This window comes from Aquarana catesbeiana, linkage group LG01 (assembly GCF_042186555.1).
Source record: "Aquarana catesbeiana isolate 2022-GZ linkage group LG01, ASM4218655v1, whole genome shotgun sequence".
Taxonomy (NCBI): domain Eukaryota; kingdom Metazoa; phylum Chordata; class Amphibia; order Anura; family Ranidae; genus Aquarana; species Aquarana catesbeiana.
In genome coordinates, this window is record NC_133324.1 from 473,303,203 (window position 1) to 473,322,821 (window position 19,619).

At 41.2% G+C, this 19,619-nt stretch overlaps 1 protein-coding gene across 1 annotated transcript in view; it reads right to left on the minus strand.

The window, feature by feature from the left end:
* Nucleotides 1-5,447: 5,447 nt before the first annotated feature.
* Nucleotides 5,448-19,619, minus strand: part of HEMGN (hemogen) — a 38,367-nt gene continuing 24,195 nt past the window's right edge. Inside the window, exons 2-4 of the mRNA XM_073591251.1 lie at nucleotides 10,319-10,397; nucleotides 7,008-7,474; nucleotides 5,448-5,783 (exon numbers count right to left, since the gene is read on the minus strand). Of these exons, the coding sequence (XP_073447352.1) occupies nucleotides 5,677-5,783; nucleotides 7,008-7,474; nucleotides 10,319-10,397 (653 nt within the window). The 3' untranslated portion in view covers nucleotides 5,448-5,676. The remainder of the gene's footprint in view (nucleotides 5,784-7,007; nucleotides 7,475-10,318; nucleotides 10,398-19,619) is intronic.

The window sequence follows — 19,619 nt, forward strand, 5'->3', positions numbered from 1 at the left end:
AGGGTTAAACAAGGGTGCTATGGAAGCGACAGACATCCTCCTTATCAACTGATATCATTGGTTGTTATGATATCAGTGTTTAGAAAGACCTAATGGTGCATAATGAAAACCTGTGGCTTTGTGTGACTAAAAGGCAGGCTTCATCCACCTGCTGGCTTGAATACAATTTTTGATCAATTTTTAGGCATTTTGCCAAGGCACCCCAGAGTGCCTGGGCACCCTGGTTGAAAAAGGCTGCTCTAGGCAACCACTTGTGTCTTCACACTATTTCACCACACACAGATCTCTTCATACCCCAATGTGACAAGACCCACTTGATGAACTACAGTGTCTCACATAAGTGAGTACACCCCTCACATTTTTGTAAATATTTTATCATATCTTTTTTATGTGAAAACGAGAAATGACACTTTGCTATAATGTAAAGTAGTGAGTGTACAGCTTGTATAACAGTGTATATTTGCTGTCCCCTCACAATAACTTAGCACACAGCCATTAATATCTAAACCGCAACAAAAGTGAGTACACCCCTAAGTGAAAATGTCCAAATGGGCCCAATTAGCCATTTCCCCTTCCCGGTGTCATGTGACTCGTTAGTGTTACAAGGTCTCAGGTGTGAATGGGGAGCAGGTGTGTTAAATGGTGTTATTGGTCTCTCATACTGGTCACTGGAAGTTCAACATGGCACCCAACGGCAAAGAACTTTCTGAGGATCTAAAAAAAAGAATTGTTGCTCTACATAAAGATGGCCTAGGCTATAAGAAAATTGGCAAGACCCTAAAACTGAGCTGCAGCACTGTGGCCAAGACCATACAGCGGTTTAACAGGACAGGTACCACTCAGAACAGGCCTCGCCATGGTCAACCAAAGAAGTTGAGTGCACGTGCTCATCGTCATATCCAGAGGTTGTCTTTGGGAAATAGACGTATGAGTGCTGCCAGCATTGCTGCAGAGGTTGAAGGGGTGGGGGGTCAGCCTGTCAGTGCTTACACCGCACACTGCATCAAATTGGTCTGCATGGCTGTCGTCCCAGAAGCAAGCCTCTTCTAAATATGATGCACAAGAAAGCCTGCAGTTTGCTGAAGAAAAGCAGACTAAGGACACGGATTACTGTCCTTAGTCTGCTTTTGTCCTGCTTTTGTCTGATTTAGTCTGCTTTTGTCCTGTGGTCTGATGTGACCAAGATAAACTTATTTGGTGCAGATGGTGTCAAGCGTGTGTGGCGGCAATCAGGTGAGGAGTACAAAGACAAGTGTGTCTTGCCTACAGTCAAGCATGGTGGTGGGAGTGTCATGGTCTGGGGCTGCATGAGTGCTACCGGCACTTCCTTCAGAGACTGGGGGAAGGGGCAGGGCAGTATTCCAGCATGATAAAGACCCCAAACACACCTCCAGGACGACCTTGTTAAAGAAGCTGAGGGTAAAGGTGATGGACTGGCCAAGCATGTCTCCAGACCTAAACCCTATTGAGCACCTGTGGGGCATCTTCAAAAGGAAGGTGGAGGTGCTAAAGGTCTCTAACATCCACCAGCTCTGTGATGTCACGGAGGAATGGAAGAGGACTCCAGTGGCAACCTGTGAAGCTCTGGTGAACTCCATGCCCAAGAGAGTTAAGGCTGTGCTGGAAAATAATGGTGGCCACAAAAAATATTTGGCCCAATTTGTACATTTTCACTTAGGGGTGTACTTACTGTTGTTGCCAGTAGTTTAGACATTAATGGCTCTGTGTTGAGTTATTTTGAGGGGACAGCAAATTTACACTGTTATACAAGCTGTACACTCACTACTTTACATTGTATCAAAGTGTAATTTCTTCAGTGTTGTCACATGAAAAGATATAATAAAATATTTACAAAAATGTGAGGGGTGTGCTCACTTTTGTGGGATACCATATGTGTGCCTGTTACTTGCAATTCATCCCTTTCAGTAACTTCAGACCAGGAAAAGGACAACGTTTCAATACTTTACTGAAGAAAGATCAAAATAGACATCTGACAGTCCAATAGATCAAGGCATTATTCTAAGTTCCCTGACTCTAAATACAGGCTTCATTGCTGCCCTAGCATACCTGCAAAGGTGTGGTCCAAGCAATTGCAGTTCTTGAGAGGCACTCTAATGTAGATGCAAGTCCATCAGAGGCACACGCCAGTGCTGGTGTCTTCGAGATGAACCCCAGGTTAAGATGACTTTACATTTTGATGTTGATAGCTGGCCTCCTTCTGCTCCTTGCGGGTGTCATTCTCTGTCTTACTCACATATGGGTACATGATTTCTCTTCTGTAGAAATGTAGGGGAGACTTTCTCTCTGGGCTCTCCTTAGTATAATGCTCAAACTCTCCCCAGCTACCTCTCTAGGGGCACTCTCTCTACTGGACCACCGTTCCATATTTATATATCACAGGTTTAGTGGGCCGGACCCAGAGAGAAACCCCACAAAATGACCAAAGAACTGAGAAAAGCATTAACTCTTACCCTCCTGGATGGGACAGCATCTAGCTAACTATTCCAAACTGCTCACAAAGGTAGCATTTTCGTTTAATTATACTACTGTGTATTATTACATCAGGAATTTATTCATGCATTAGTAAAAGTTCAAAGACTGCACACCTTCAAGTCTCCAAAGAAGGCCAGAAGATGTCAAAACTCTATAATATTTGCATAATCAAATTCCATAGAGCAAATACCCATACAGCATTTAGCCAATTAAAGATGGTTTAAATACACTGTCACATTTCAGGTCACTGAAAACCCTTATTCAAGCAGGAGCTATCCTCAAAGCTTCCAAACAGAAGCACTGAAGTTCCTACCTTTGAGCTGCCAAGCTCCCCCTGATTTTTCCACCCACACTCCAGAGCACCTCCTCTTTGTTTACATTAAAGACTAGGAGGTTGGAAGGCTACCAAATGCCACTGCTGGGAGTGAGGAGCATAAAAAGCTGAGCAGCTCCACAGTGCCGCTACAGTGGATAGCGGATAGTGCATTAAATCCTTGTTATGAATAAGCAACTACTTGAATGTTCATAGCCTGACCACAGGTTTACTATTGATACAAAATCATTAAATTTCGATGACAAAAATTTGTATGAATTACTTATGATGGTTTTCCACAGAGGGTTCACATCCACAGTTGATTGTGTTATAAAGTGTTATTCTGTAATTCGTTGAATATATTAATTATTTATTTATCCTTTTAATTAAGCACTGTTAGCAGCATGTCACATTTATGTTTTATTTATTGCTTTGATGTGGGAACACATTACGTTAATGGCAGCAGCTGAGTTGAGGTATTTTTGGGATTAGTTGGTAGAAGATGAGCTTGTTGTTTATTATTCTGTATCACCCTGATGTTTAGGCATGGTTGCTCCTAAATTTACCTGCCAGGTTTAGTTACCTTGGCTCATTGTTAGGGATCAATTGAATTCACCCTAAGTCTGGAATTGCTGCACTTTTCTCTTCTGCCACTGGGTGGCCAGATACCTGGTGACATTAGATAAGAGAAGGGCAAAGCAAGGACAGATTAGGAGTATATGGGGTATGTCAGTAAATGGGCAGGGCTTTTCTTAAATCCCTTGGCCTGCTGGGAGAACCTATATATTTTGGTGGAGTCAGGTGATAGCGCTTCTGTGCCACCTGGACAACTGTCTGAGTGGACATGTATTGCACTGCCTGGGCTGCTAGGCCAGAGTTTGGGCCTATCCCAGGCACATCTGGCTGCTAGGCTGTCTGAAGGCCTATCCAGAAGCAAGAGAGCAGCACAGGGTTGGGAATGCGGCTTGCAGTCCAACGAGAAGTGACAGTTCTGCCGGCCAGAGAACCTGTCGTGGTCAGAGGTAGAGGGAAAGCTGTCGCCACTAAGGGACCATCCACCTTATTACCAAGGACCACAGTGAGTAGCTGAAGCAAGTACCGGAGCAGAATTCTCACCAACCAGTGACGGTGAAGAATTGGGAAACTTCAGCAGGTGTCAAGCCAGGGACCCAGCCAGTGGAGGTGAGGCTTGCAGAGCAGCCTTGTGTGTCAAGCCAGGGACGGAGCAAGCCAGTGGGGTGAAGCTTGACAAGTATCTGGAGTGCCAAGCTAGGGCCCCAGCAGAGAAGCGGGGGTGACGCTTGAGGAAGATACTACAGTGAAGATTGGAAGAGCTCAAGGGATTCAGTGGCATTGAGTCATCTTCTCTAGTGAGAGACTGGGAGCTGAGTGGGTTGAAGAACTACAAGAATTGATTGTAGTGGAAGTGACGGAACTGTTACACCTTGTGTTAGAAACTGTTAAAGACTGTTGCCATAGGAGACAGCATTTCTACACATGCAGATGTGGTGTCTTTCTGGATGCCTTTCCTTGCATGGCTGTCCTCCTGTAGAAGTCTCGGAGTCTGCCAATTAACATTGCAACTGCTTAAGGGTGTCTTGGCCCTAACCCTCTCTCCCAAAGTTCTGTTTATAATAAAATCTCTTTACATTCAAGAAGTGTCTGGCACCCATGAATCTAACTTGCATTACACCCATTATTATGCCTCACAACCCACTCTGTATGGAAGGAAGTCAGCAATTCTGGCTCCAAAGGTTCTCATTAAACTAGAGAAGTTGTGGGACCTTGCTACAATTCATTAAAAAAAAAAAAGTCTGTATACATACAGTGCTTTTTTTGTATTTGTTCCGGTGATGTCCTTGGTCCTTTTCACCCTCGTCTTACTTTGGCGATGGGCAAATCCTGAATACAGACATTACGTGGTGCTGATTTTGAGACCAGGGTGGGGGGCAGGCCCTTGATGCCCTGGGCTCACAGGAATTTGGTTGAATGATGCAGGATTGGGGAGTGGGTGAGTTAACGGGTGGCAGCACTGGAGAGTGAGTATTGCAGCATATTTTATTGTTAAAAATTGTTAAAAATATGCTTGGCATTGCATTCTTTATTTTTTTTTGCCATGTTTTACTTGGGTTTTAAGTACACAAATGTACACCAATTTTAACCAAAGTAATGTATTTATACTTATATATAAGGCATTGGTGTGAAGTAAATTATAGTAACCAAATGGATTTTCATTGTCAGTTTAGCGCTGTCTGAACAATAAAAATAGATGGCCAATTGCAAATGATGGGTTAATCTGTCTTGGACAATGTTCTTTGTCAGTTGCCATATTTAATAAAGGCAAGTTTGTTCATTTTCAAGGTTCAAAGATTGTGGCTTACTTAAAAGACATCTGCATCATTCATGTAGTTGATAAGCATAGCTACTGTATCAGTCATACCTTATCAACAAAACGTAATTATTATGCCACACATTCCACTGATGGATTCCTTTATCCAAATATGTAATTTTAGTGCTGCTGGTATATTTTCATCATATGAATCTTTTCTTAGTCATGCTGGTGTACTTTCCACATATAAATTATATAAATGTGCTTTATCAAATTGCAATCATGAAATAATTTTGCAACAGAGGTGAAATGTAACTTAGTAATAACTATTTATTGAATATCTCACATATTAACAAGGAGGTGTATGGTAATAACTGTCAGTCTTATATAGAAATGTAAATCTAAACACACAATAGTCATTCTACAACTTACAGACTTCAAAACCTAACATTCCGTAGAAAATGCAGCATATTTTCTTTTTATATAAACACAAAAAAAGTTTTCAATGAACCCTACTATGGTCTGGATAATTATTAGAAACTTAAAGGAGTGGAGTGTAGTATTGATGCTCCTCTTGCTCAGGGAATTTGAGAACTTCAGGTGGAACAATAAGTGGCTCGGGCTCCACCTCGGCCACCTCTTCTTTATCTGGACAAAAGAATAAAAAGACGTGAGAATTAGCAAAGAAGATTTATCCATGAAATTATGTCTTTGTAATAATGAAAACAAAATTCCAGAACAAGGTTGACCATTGCTTTTATCTAACTACCTTTTGTACAGTAATATTGAATTCTCAGTCAGGAATTTGGATAGTAAAACATTTTTTTTATGCCAGTAAATACCTTATACAGCCAACTTCCTGTTTCTTGTCTGGTAAAAAGCCTCGGCTTATGACATCATGCACAGTTCTCTCTCTCACTCTTGTGAGAGTTTGCCAGGAAGGGAGGGGAGGGGGTGAGTCATAAGAGAGCCAATGAGAGCTTCAGAGCTGGAAGTGTGCCCCTGTGTGTCTTGTAAATACAGGAAGTGAACAGGCAGCAGCTTCAGCTGCCCACAGTTAAAATGGATGCAGCCGACTCAGAGGGAGATTGCTGAAGCATATTTGGCGAGTACAGAATTACAGTATATATATAAAATAATATGCAAAGTGGTTGGAGGAAAGCCTTTAGAATGGCAAAGATGTTTTTTATCACAGATTTTGTGAGCAGACTGCAGTTCCTCTTTAAGGCATGGCCAATGTCCTATGTATCCTTTGATAATCATGCATAAAGTGAACTGTTTCAAAGAATATATTATTAGACTTTGTTCTGCTTCCAATGTGTTACTTTATCGAACATACAGAAGGCAATCAGATGTGTACAAACCACCAGACTGTCCTTAGACATCCTCTGCCAGAAATATTCACTTGAACCTATGAAGAAGGGTCACCTTGTCCCTGCCCAACCTGTGATTGAGCAGTGAAAGAACCAGCTAGCTGGTTTTAGTTGGATTATGCAATGATCTTGTGTTTGATATTCCTTCAGACACCATTTTCTGGAGAAATATTGCGTTTCAGACCAGCAACATCCCCACTAGCCATGAGCCTTTCTTGAATATTGTCTACCATTAATTGTGTCTTGTAATCTCTACCCATATTTATCACAGCCATCAAAATAGATAACATTCTCCTTCTAACTGTGCTGTCACTTTTAACTGTGAATAATGTAGGACCTGAAACAGTTTTACTGCCATGATTTGTAAACAGCAAGGCCAATGTCATGTAAAATAGGCACACTGAGATATATATTAGAAGTAGATTTAGAGAATAGAAATGTTTACCTGTGGTTCCCTTCTTTGCAAATTGAGCAAGATGTGAACTCCACAAAATATTACCTGTAATTAAAGAGGTGATGTCTTGCTGAAAGCGTCCGTCAGCTTCTTCATGTACAGCATATGTCTCTTCTGCAGTTTCACCTTCGGTTGCTGTTACAACTGGATCTTCATGATATTCTAGATGTTCTAGAGGTTCTTGCTGGCTGAGATCCTGCTGGACATCATACCCTATTGCTAACTTATTTTCAGGCATAAATTCATGCTGCCCTTCAGTGGCCTGTTCGTGACCTGGTTCATTCTTTGGTCCAGGCTCATGTTGTGGTTCAGTGGCTTGCTCATCTTCATGATGTGGTTCAGGTTCATGCTGTGGTTCAGCGGCCTGCTCGTGTTTGTGATCTGGTTCAATCTTTGGTTCAGATTCAGGCTGTGGCTCTAGCTGTTGCTCAGGTTCAGTAACTTGCTTTCTTCTCCTGCTGCCAGTGCCCCTGGTTTGCCGAGGACGCTTACTTCGGGTCTGGGTCTGTTCACTAGAAAAAAAAAAACTTTTTAAATAACCCTGTAAGGAGGGAGCTGCTTAAAATTTAAGCAGCAAAATCATAACAAATTAAAATACCGAAAAGTCCACAGTAACACCACATTTCTACATTCAAAATGCCTCTATAATGCAAATACACAATATTGTTCTAATAGTAGTTTGTACTAATATTTTTATGTACACGTGTATTTAGTTAGAGCCTGTGTAAAACAGAGCTTTGAATATAGTCTAACTCTATGTAAACAAAAAATCTTGAATATAGGGATTCTATAACATTTTGGCAACTACAGATACTGCTATTCATGGATGGTGGTTGTACCTATAACTAACATTATTGTTATAGTGATCTGGCACACATGGTGATGTACCAACATCTCTACTATTAGAGTATACATCAAAAGAAAATTGGACCTTTAAAGGTACATCACCATTTACTGTATGTATAGTAGTAACCACATTTGTCTTATATTGATATTTTATTAATACAAAAACATTTTTGAGTACATCATTAGAAAAATAGATAAAACACATGCTGCTGATTCAATACAAGGCCTAATGTTTTTACATGTTGACAACTTACACTGTCAAAAACATTTATTCACATCAAATGACCAAAACAGATTAATGAAAGGTATAAATTATTATAAACACAATGTATTATACACAGTCATAAGGCTGCTGGAATGTATATTGATTGTTGTCTATAGTTTCACAGAACTTAAAGAAGTGGGGTTTGAGATATATATCGTCATACTCCCCTGGCCATACTGTATCAAGAAGTCAAGATAGATAGAGTCGGGTGGGACAAATATCCATATAGTGTGAAACATATTTATATGTATTATATGTTTCTATGCATGAATACCTTCATGCTTTACATGAAACAGAAGTATTGTTAGGTGAAATACACCACATATTTTAATATTTTTACAATAAATGGATGCATTTTAACAGTATGGCATAGCAAGTCCCATGTTGGAGGTAACTTGTTTTGGTCATTTGTAATTTTAGGGATGATGGTGCCTACCTAAGCAACCCTGGCACCACGCATGTATAAGGTTAATACTGTATATGTTACATATAATTTATGCCAAGCTTGTCTTGAAAAAACTTTATATAAAACTCAAACACATGGAGAAGCATATCATGCTTCCTAATACGTTTTATGAACTTTGTCAGTAACCTGCCATGCATCAATTTCCCCTCTTCTTGTGGGGTATGCATATACACACATCTTTTGGATGCTATAGGGTATAGCCTTGTAAGAAGTATACATTTTTTTATCTCAACAGGTTTCATGAGCTTTTATTTACTTCATCAGGAGTAGATGCTATTGACAGGGTCTCTAAGGAATGTAAAAGAAATGTTAAGGTTCAATAGAGAAAACCATATGTCTGAAACAATTTCATGTCCAGGCCAAAGGGCCAGTATATGGAATTAGTCTGCCGCTAATAGTATATCAAATCCAAACTTTTCATACTCATGTAATGGGTCAAAAATGTATACTTCCCATAAGCCTATAACCTATAGCATCCAAAAGATGTGTGTATATGCCCCCCCACCCCCAAGAAGAGGGGGAATTGATGCATGGCAGGTTACTGAGAACATTCATGAAAAATATTAGGAAGCATAATGCACTTCTCATGTGTTAAAGTAGAACTATAGGCAAAACTTTTTTGTTCATCTTGGATAGAATAAGGGAGGGTCATAACCCGTGTAAGGTTTATTTTTGCCATCTTTGTCCAATTAGGGAGATTTACCTTCACTTCCTGTCCCATAACCAAACAGGAAATGAGAGGAAATCCCTGCAAATTAAGGGAATTCCTTCAGGACTTTTGATGTTTATTTTTAATCAAATCTAAAGAAAAATGTAGTCATACTCCAGATTGAAAAGCTTTATTTTTTGATGAATCTGCTGTATAGCAGACCACCTGAGCTCCTCCCTCTGATACATTTTACTCGTAATGAGCTTATACGTATAGGCTCGCTATGAGTGAAAGCCATCAGTAGATTAATTGTGATTGAGATTCAATGGGGCACCCAAGCAGGCATGCTCCAGAGCCATTGCTCTGCGTGTCCATTCAGAAATTGAGCCGTGGCTCGGCCCCAACCCTCTCTCTCTTCATTTGCTGACTGGTTGGGATTGGCAGCAGCGGGAGCCAATGGTTTACTCTGCTGTCTCAGCCAATGAGGAGGGAGAGTCCCCAGAGAGACAATGCTCTCATGCTGGATCAAGAGGGAGCTCAGATAAGTATTAGAGGGGGCTGCTGCATACAGGTTTTTTTACCTTAATGCATAGATGTGCTTAGAATGCATGAAGGTAAAAAAAAAACCTTCAGCCTTTAGAGCGACTTTAAGGTAAAACTAAAGGCAAAACATTTACTTTTTAATTTTGGAAAAAGTAAGGGATGGTTATAACCTGTCATTTTTTGCCATCTGTGTCCCATTGGGATGGCTTACCTTCACTTCCTGTACCATAGGCATAACAGGAAGTGAGAATAAATCCTTCCAAAGTGAGGGATCCCAAGTTGTCACCAGGGTTGACCAGAACTAGTGCCCCCATTAGAAGATTTCCTGTTTTGGTGTCAGGCAAACTTTCACTTTCGATGATAACGGTAACCAGGACAAATAAAGAGGGTGGTTCTCCCTAAAGGGGGCAGAGACGGCAATAAAAACATGACAAGAGTTCTAACCCCCCCCCACACTCTATCCAAAAATAAACAGTTTTGCTTTCAGTCATGTCACTTACTACATACTGTAAATTGTCACTGAAGACATGTGATGAACATGTTTCAGATTACATTTTGATTTCCCAAAACATTACCCAAAAACCCACAAGTAAGTATCTTTCTCTCTGGACTCTTCTTTTTTTCTCTTCAAAAGCTCACGATCTCTCAAACGACGTGGAGAAATCACTGAAAAACGAAACGGTTTACAGTTATGCAATGAAGTTAAAATTCAGATTGTAAAGAAAAGGAAAACAGCTTCGCCTTCAGGTCTTCTACCTATACTGGAAGGTTTTTAGCTTATATTTTGGAGAAATTACAAAAGCCCTTTCATTGTTGATTCAGTAACTTTTTTAAGAATGAGAGCTTCAAAAAGGAGAATGATGTTAGCACAAAACTTCAGTCAGAGTAATAAACCTGTCACTAGTCTGTCCCTCAGTCCCTGTCCCTCAGCAAAAGATAAATTTATATTATGGACAACACAGGTTAGCACACAGATTCTAGTGTGGTAAGCAGCACTTTTGTTAAATTCTCTTAGATTGTAAGCTCTAAGGAGCAGGGCCCTCTGATTCCTACTGTATCAAAGTGTATTGTATTTGTACTGTCTACCCTCAAGTTGTAAAGCGCTACGTAAACTGTTGGCGCTATATAAATCCTGTATAATAATAATTATTATTATTATACAATATTTATATAGCGCCAACAGTTTACGTAGCGCTTTACAACTTGAGGGTAGACAGTACAAATACAATACAATTTGATACAGTAGGAATCAGAGGGCCCTGCTCACTTAGAGCTTACAATCTAATAATAATAAATTGGTTAGCTGGTACCACGCTGTGCCAAGATTTGCCTTTTTCTTTTAAAGAAAATGTCTAAAAACTTTTAATGAATGCATAGTTAAAGATATTTTTGCAGTGTTTACCCTAAGGTCATTGTTGGTGGGACTTTTGCATTTTTTATTTTTTTTTTAATTCTTTATTTATCGAAAGACAATTCCCTGGCAGCTCAGACAAATCTGAGGAAGGAGAAAGATGTAAAAGAATTTGGTCATAACAACATATACTCAGTAAGACAAAGAACCGAGATAAAAAACAATCAAACAGGAATCATTGGTAAACTACAGCGTGAATCTGAGATGACCTCAACAAGAACAACCGAGATTCCCATGTTGGCTGCCTGCCGGGGATCTGAGCCCAATGCCATTTGACAAAAAAATATATTATATAAGAAATTATCAGCAAGAGGTCAAAAAGATAGAAACAAAGAGGAAGAGTAGACAGACAGAAGGAAAAGGGGTGAAAAGGGGGGGGGGGAGGGGGGCTGGGGTGGAAAGAGGGGGGAGGGAAGGAGGGAGGTGCGCCAGGAGGGAGGGAAGCCAAAAATCTGTAACTCACATCTGAATAACCTTGTTGGTCAACTATAGTTGGGGGGGCTGGGACTACCCAGAGGGTGACCTGTAGCAGATGGACACGGCAATTCTTGATAAGCAGTAGAACAGGAAAAAATAGACCAGGTACCACGAGTCACAACGTTTCTTCTCCTTGGTATAAAAGGTAGCTGTAAAGTATTTCATGCTTTTTAATGTGCTTTTTTTGATTTTAGACAGCCACAAAGAAATGGGGGGAACAGATTGTTTCCATAGAGTGTAAATACAGGGCCTAACTGTGTTCAGCAAGTGTACTGTAAGTGAAGATTTCTACCTTGAAAGTAGCTCAGGGGGCAAGTACCCAATTCCACTGCCGTGAGCTGAAACATCAGCTGGCATGCTTGGTCCCAGAAAGGGTGAATTTTTGGACAATCCCAAAAAAATGTGCAGATAAATATCCTCACCCCGGCCGAATCTTCAGCAAAGCCTGGACGTTGGGATGAGCCGAACACCTCACGGTTCGGTTTGCAGCAGAACATGCGAACAGGCAAAGAATTTGTGCGTACACAGTTAAAGTCTATGGGACACGAACGTGAAAAATCAAAAGTGCTCATTTTAAAGGCTTATATGCAAGTTATTGCCATAAAAAGTGTATTGGGGACCTGGGTCCTGCCCCAGGGGACATGTATCAATGGAAAAAAAGTTTTAAAAACTGATGTTTTTTCAGGAGCAGTGATTTTAATAAAGCTTAAAGTGAAACAATAAAAACTAAAAATATTCCTTAAAATATTGTGCCTGGGGGGTCTCCTTAGTCTGTCTGTAAAGTAGCATATCTTTCCCATGTTCATAACAGTACCACAGCAAAATTGCATTTCTAAAGGAAAAAATGTAATTTAAAACTGCTGTAATGTATTGTCGGATCCTGGCAATATAGATAAAATCATTGAAAAAAATGGCATGGCCCCCCCCAGTCCATTACCAGGCATTTTGGGTCTGGTATGAATTTTAAGGGGAACCCCGCACCCAAATTTTTTTTAAAAAATGGCACGGGGGTCCCCCCCAACATCCATACCAGGCCCTTCAGGTCTGGTATGGATATTAAGGGGAACCCCGTGCCAAAATTTTTTTAAAAATGGCGTGGGGATCCCACCCAAAAGCCATACCAGACCCTTAGGAATTGTCCAAAAACTGTCTATTATTTTTTGACATTTTTTTTGGTGAATGAGTAGGGGTATGATGTACCCGATACCCATTCACATAGGGGGGCTGGGGTCCGGGGGCCCCCTTGTTAATTGGGGCTTCCAGATTCCGATAAGTCCCCCGCCCGCAGACCCCAAATCCACCAATGTAAGGGTTGTGAGGAAGAGGCCCTTGTCCCCATCAACATGGGAACAACGTGTTTTGGGGGGGACCCCAAAGCACACCCCCCATGTTGAGGGCATGTGGCCTAGTATGGTTCAGGAGGGGGCTGCTCTCCCGCCCCCCCCTTTCCCTGCGGCCTGCCAGGTTGACCTGAAGAACCTGGTATGGATTTTGGGGGGACCCCCGCGCCATTTTATTTTGGCGCAGGATTCCCCTTAATATCTATACCAGACCTGAAGGGCCTGTTATGGACTGAGGGGGGGAACTTGCGCCGTTTTCTAAAATGATTTTTATGTATATTTTGCTGGGATCGGACAATACATTACAGCCGCAAGCATTTTTAAAGGCAATATTCCCTTTAGAAATGTAATTTTGCTGCTCTCATTCATTACACTATGTAGGCCACTATGTAAGCAGCCTTACATGGTGTGGGGTGTGGACTTAGCCTCCTGAGCCATGATTGGCCAAAGACTCTCACAGCAGATGCCTGACCTGCATGCTTTGGTCAATCAGCAGCCGTCAATGCACTGCGATCTCGCTGTGCATTACGGGTGTTCCGCGAGCTCTCGAATTCACTGCGAACGCCTAATAATGTTCTAAATTGAGCGAACGGGCAAACACACGATGTTCGAGTCAAACTTGCGTTCGACTCGAACATCGGGCTCATCCCTACCTGGACATGTTCGAGAAGATTTTGTGTGGAGTTGTTGGAAACCTATACCTGCAGCATAAAATCTTGATCCCCTGCTCCTGAAACTTATTGACTGCATTTTTTTTACATACTTGTTCTTGCATATTTTTGTCATTGTATGAAATTAAATGCTAATTTACATAATATAGTCTGGTGACCAGATGCAGGCTAGATTAATTGCAATAATGACTCTGTTTAACCTGTTAGGAATCATTAACCACTTCAGCCCCAGAAGGATTTGCCCCTTAATGACCAGGCCATTTTTTTGCAATACGGAACTGCATTGCTTTAACTGACAATTGCGAGGTCGTGCGACACTGTACCCAAACATAATTGATGTCCTTTTTTCCCACAAATAGAGCTTTCTTTGTGGTTTTTCTTTTTTGCGCTATAAACAAAAAAAAGAGCCAATTTGAAGAAGAAACACAATATTTTGTTCTTTTTGCTATAATAAATATCCCAATTTTTTTAAAAAAAGAAAAGCTAATTTCTTCATCAGTTTATATGCAATAAGCATATATTTATTGGTCTGCGCAAAAGTTATAGCGTCTACAAAATAGGGGATAGATTTATGGCATTATTTTTTACATTATTTGACTGCGACATTGCGACGGACAGATCGGACACTTTTGACACTTTTTTGGGACCATTGACATTTATACCGCGATCAGAGCTAACAATAGCCACTGATTACTGTATAAATGTCATTGGCAGGGAAGGGGTTAACACTAGGGGGCAATCAAGGGGTTAACTGTGTTCCCCAGGTGTGTTCCAACTGTGGGGGGGGTGGGATTGACTAGGGGAGGAGACCGATCGTTGTTCCTACTTAGTAGGAGCACACGATCTGTTTCCTCTCCCCTGAGAGAACCCGGATTTGTGTGTTTACGCACACAGATCCTGGTTCTTGCTCTGTCATCGTTCCCGCCAGGCATGCGCATCGGCTCCGGGGACACGCTGCCGGCGCACGCGCGCCTGCTAAAATGTCTTAAAGAGCTGACGTACAGCTACGATGGCTCGCACAGGGGAGCCAACCAGCTGCAGTTTAACTGCGGCGGCTGGTCGGGAACGGGTTAATGTAAGAGATCAGCAATTTAGGGAGTATGTTATTTACAATAAGTTGACTGACTAAGGCAGGCTGTACATTATGCAATTTTCCTTCTTTAAACCACAATTGAAGGAAAGAATATTGCTTGATTCCCCATCAACACAGCCATTGTTCATGGGGAAATCCCTCCCACAGTGCTATTGTTTTCTGCTGGTGAGGAGTACAGGGAACCTTCCCTGCCAGCAGAATAAAGTGAACAAATAAACAAACCCTGACAGGCTGCTTTTACTCAAGTTGACTTAAAGATCGACTTTAGTACAACCAGCCTGCCCATAGATAGATCGAAATTCCTGCTGAACTTGCTGAAATTCAATCTGTCTATGGCCAGCCTAAGGCTTATTTTACCCTTGTGGTTGGAGGTGATAAACAGGCAGCTGAGACGCGTTTATACCGTCCCACCCCGCCCCAAGGCTGCAAAGGCAGCTGGATAGGGTTGTGCATATGCTTTGCTTTGTGCTGCAGAAAAAATTATCCCCCCTGCTCTGTTAGACAGGCAGTATCACCACCGAATGTGACCCATTCAAGTGAATAGGGCTGCTCAGCAACCACAAGCCAAAAGCTAAGCTAAACTTGTGGTTGTGGCACAGTTTTTCCATTCAAAAATTCAGTTAGGCTGTCAAAAAACAGGCATTTGGCAAGGAGGAGTAAGGCCTCTTTGATGCCTGTCAGCCACACCTGCACTGCTTTCTGAAAAGTGATCCACCGTAGATCCTTCTTCAAAGAGCAACACTGGTGTAAACATGTCCTAATAGAGCTGCATTGTGAGAAGGAACCATAAAGCACAACCATTGTGTAGCACTTCAAAACAGGAATCTCAGCATTAAAATATAACTAAAGGCAAAATGTTTTTGTTTTGGATAGAGTGGAGATAAATTAGAACACGTGTCAGAATTGTATTGTTGTCTGTGTCCCTGTTAGGGAGATTCACCCTCTCTATTTGCCCTGTTTACCATTATCATTGAGAGTGAACATAAAAGAAAATCCCAAATTTTGGGTTGCACCCAGAAATAGAGGGGAAATCTTTAAATAGGGATACAAGTTATGGTGAACTGGAAGGCCCCAAGAGATTCCCTTAATTTGCAGGAATTTCCTCTCACTTCCTGTTTTGGCTATGGGACAGGAAGTGAAGGAAAATTTTCCAAATGGGACACATGTGGCAAAAAAAAGCTGACATGGATTATAACCCTCCCTTCCTCTATCCAACATGGAAAAAAAATGTTTTGCCTATATCTCTTCTTTAATTTATATTAAGCAAATATACAGTAGCTCATGTCCATGTACACAATCAGCCATACCATTATGACCACCCATCAACCTGTTGAGGCACGGACTCCACTAGACCTCAAGAAGAGAACAAGAAGACCTGGACAGCCGCACACTGAAATAGATAAATCCGTCTTTTTATTCAAAATACAGGATCATGGGGTACACAAAACACGACTGTGGGATGGTACAAGAATAGCTGACGTGTTTCGCACTTACACCAAGTGCTTACTCATAGCTTGACCTTGATCCACTAGACCTCTGAATGTATGCTATGGTATCTGGCAATAAGCCATCAGTAGAAGATCTTTTAAGTCCTGTAAGTTGCAAGGTGGGGCCTCTATGGATCAAACTTGTTTTTCCCAGCACATCCCACAGATGCTTGATTGGATTGAGATCTGGATAATTTGGAGTCAATTTAAACACTTCAAACTCATTGTTGTATTCCTCAAATCATTCTTGAATTCATCAGACCAGGTCACCTTCTTCCATTGCTTTGTGGTCCAGTTCTGATGCTCACAAGCCCATTGTAGGTGTTCTTGGCTGTGAATACGGGTCAGCATGGGCACACTAACTGGCCCCATATGCAACAAACTGCGATGCCCTGTGTGTTCTGATGCCTTTCTATTGGAATTGGCATTAACATTTTCAGTAATTTGAGCTATAGCAGCTCTATTGGAGTGAACTAAATGAGCCAGCCTTCACTTCTCATGTGTATCAATAAGCCTTGGCTGCCCATGACCCAGTCACTGGTTCACAGGTTTTCCTTCCTTGGATCACTTTTGGCAGGTTTGGAGCACTGCAGACCAGGAACATCCCACAAGAGCTGCAGTTTTAATTTTGCTCTGACCCAGTCATCTCGCCTTTACAATTTGGCCCTTGTCATAGTCACTGAAAGCCTTAGGCGGGCCATAGATGCTGCGATTCTATTTCCTGCAACCATGGAAATCACTTGATTCCTCCACAATGCAGAGCTATTGTGGTCTACTGCTAGGGAGGCGCGGAGAGCCACCCTGCCAAGAGAACACCGTGATTATTGCTAGCGACCATAGCCTCTGGCAATAAACGCATGTCAAAGATCCAACATGCTGGTAGTAGGTACATTCAGCTTACCCATGGATGGTTCAAATCTCGGGCAGTTCCTGCTGAACCATTAGAGATTTGAACCATCTATGGCTTTACGCTTGCTAATTTTTCTGCTTTCAACAAATCAGTTTCAGGGACAACGTGTTATATTGCTGCCTACTATATCCTACCCTTATAGCAAGATAATCATTGTTATTCTCTTTACCTGTCAGTGGCCATAATTTTATCGCTGATCAGTGTATAACAATAAATTAAGCTAAAATATCTTTTATATGTTATTTTAAATTCACATAAAGCACTGTACAGTAAATCTACTTTAAATATACCCTGTATAACAGATAGCTATAGTGTACTTTTCAAAGGATATTTCATTTATGAAAGTGAGTGAATGAAAAGAATGCACTAGGAAAGATTGTACAAAGGAAGTGTCAACAATGTTTTTCTATAGAACAATGCTAGCATTAAGTATTATTTTTCTGTTAAAGCTGTTCAAGTCCCCCCCCCCCTTCCCTCCCCGCTGCATTTAAACCACACCCGATAAGAAAAGGTTTGCATTGTTCAGATATTGTGTACTTTAGGTTTTATGCCTGAATGGAAGATTTACTGAAGATCTAGAGAGAGTGAACTTCTGTTCACCATTTACAGCCAATTTCCCTGACTATAGCTGGCTGTATAGAGAAAATACATCTTCAGTCGGTAAATAGGAATTGCATATTATTTGGTAAAAGGATAGTGGGCATATCTTTTGACCGATTACTATAAGGTTTATCCTTATAATAATAGAAGTAGCTTTCATATTTTCCATGTTTGCTGTACTATTATGTCATTATTGTATTAGATTTACATTTTTGTAGATTCTCTCAGTGGTGGCTGTCTGTATATCATACATGTGAAATTTTTACCATTGCTGAATGCCTGTTGCAATAAAATCTAAGCAACGGAGTGTTTTAATCCAGGCAAACCATGACCCATATACTTACACTGAGAGGATGTAAAAGTAAGGTACAACTATTGCGCTGTGCAGAGCCTGCATATTTAATGAGCAAATATAGATATAGATTCCCTTGTATATATACAATTAAATACTATTCAAATAATTTTATGTTTTTAAACTAGTATGTGTGTGTGACATACTAGAAGTCTAAGAAGAGTAAGTATGTGGCTAAGTGGTTAGCATTTCCGCCTAGCAGCACTAGGGTCATCGGTCTGAATTAAAACCACGACACTACCTGTCTGCAGTTTGCATGTTCTTCTTTTATATAATCAAAATTTTTATTCAGTTTTAGATATAAGACAATGACCATACAGTATACAAAAAATACAAATTCACAGGTATACAAAGTGGACTTGCCAGGCTCATATAACAGAGACAAATCTAACATAATCAGTCAATGAACAAAGTATACAAATCAGGTGCGTAACATTCCAAAGAAGACACAAAGGTTCTCCGCCTGTCCCCACGCCATTGTCAGCACGGGCATGAGAGAACAGGGGGAGATTAGACCCAAGTGTTGTATTTTCACAATGGTATCAATATACCCAAGAAAACCCAAAGTGTATCAGATACTGTATATTCAACATTCCGGTGCACAATCGACAAGATACCAATTCCATAACAAAAAAGGTAACCAATAGAGTGAAAGGAACATTTAGAACCAAGAGAAGAAAAGGGGTCAAATAGGCACTAGGCCTAACTAGCTAGTGCCGAGCATAATTCAAGGGAGCGCATGTGGCAAAGGCTAGCATACCATCAATCAGTGTATGGGGGTTACATTCAATCAGGTAGGATCTCGGAAGAGTGATACATCCACTCTGACCTGATTTAAATTTGTCATATTGGTCTCCAACAGTGTGTATCCACCTTTCCACCTCCATAGTGGCGAAAGTGCAATGGAGAGCTCTCAATGGGTTGAAGAGTCATCTTTTTAATCCATGGGGTGATGGACTCCCAGAAGGTTTTAGTCTTGGGGCAGGACCACCAAAGATGGAGGAATGTGACCCGTTGTCAGGAACATCTGAGCTAAATGGGATGATGTCCTGTACCATCTAGCAAGAAATTTATAAGATGACTCTTGGATATGAGAGCTAACAAAAGTGTTATGTGTTAATTTATTCATCCTCTGAGGATGCGAGGGGGTAAATCCCTGTCCCAGTTCTCTCTCCCACTCTATAATCTAGTATGGGACCGATGAGGATTGTGAGCTTAATACCAGCCTGTACATTTGAGATAATAAATGTTTAGGATCTGGGAGATTGATACATAGTAGGCTTGTGCAATTCGTTGCAAAAGGCGTAGTACCATGGGATGATTTTAAAGTGGTGAGAGGTAATAGGATACCCGGCAGGGCAAATTTAGCACAGGCAACTTTCCTGTCAGAACCCCAGGAACCAAAAAACTCTTCCCCAGGTGGAAACCAAGGGTAACCTCCCAGGGGTGCCAGGGGGACATTTGGGGAGAATAGTGACCCGCTATATTCAGTCCCATATCAATCCCATATAGATAGGGAGGACCAAGTCAAAGGGGTAGTCCAGTCG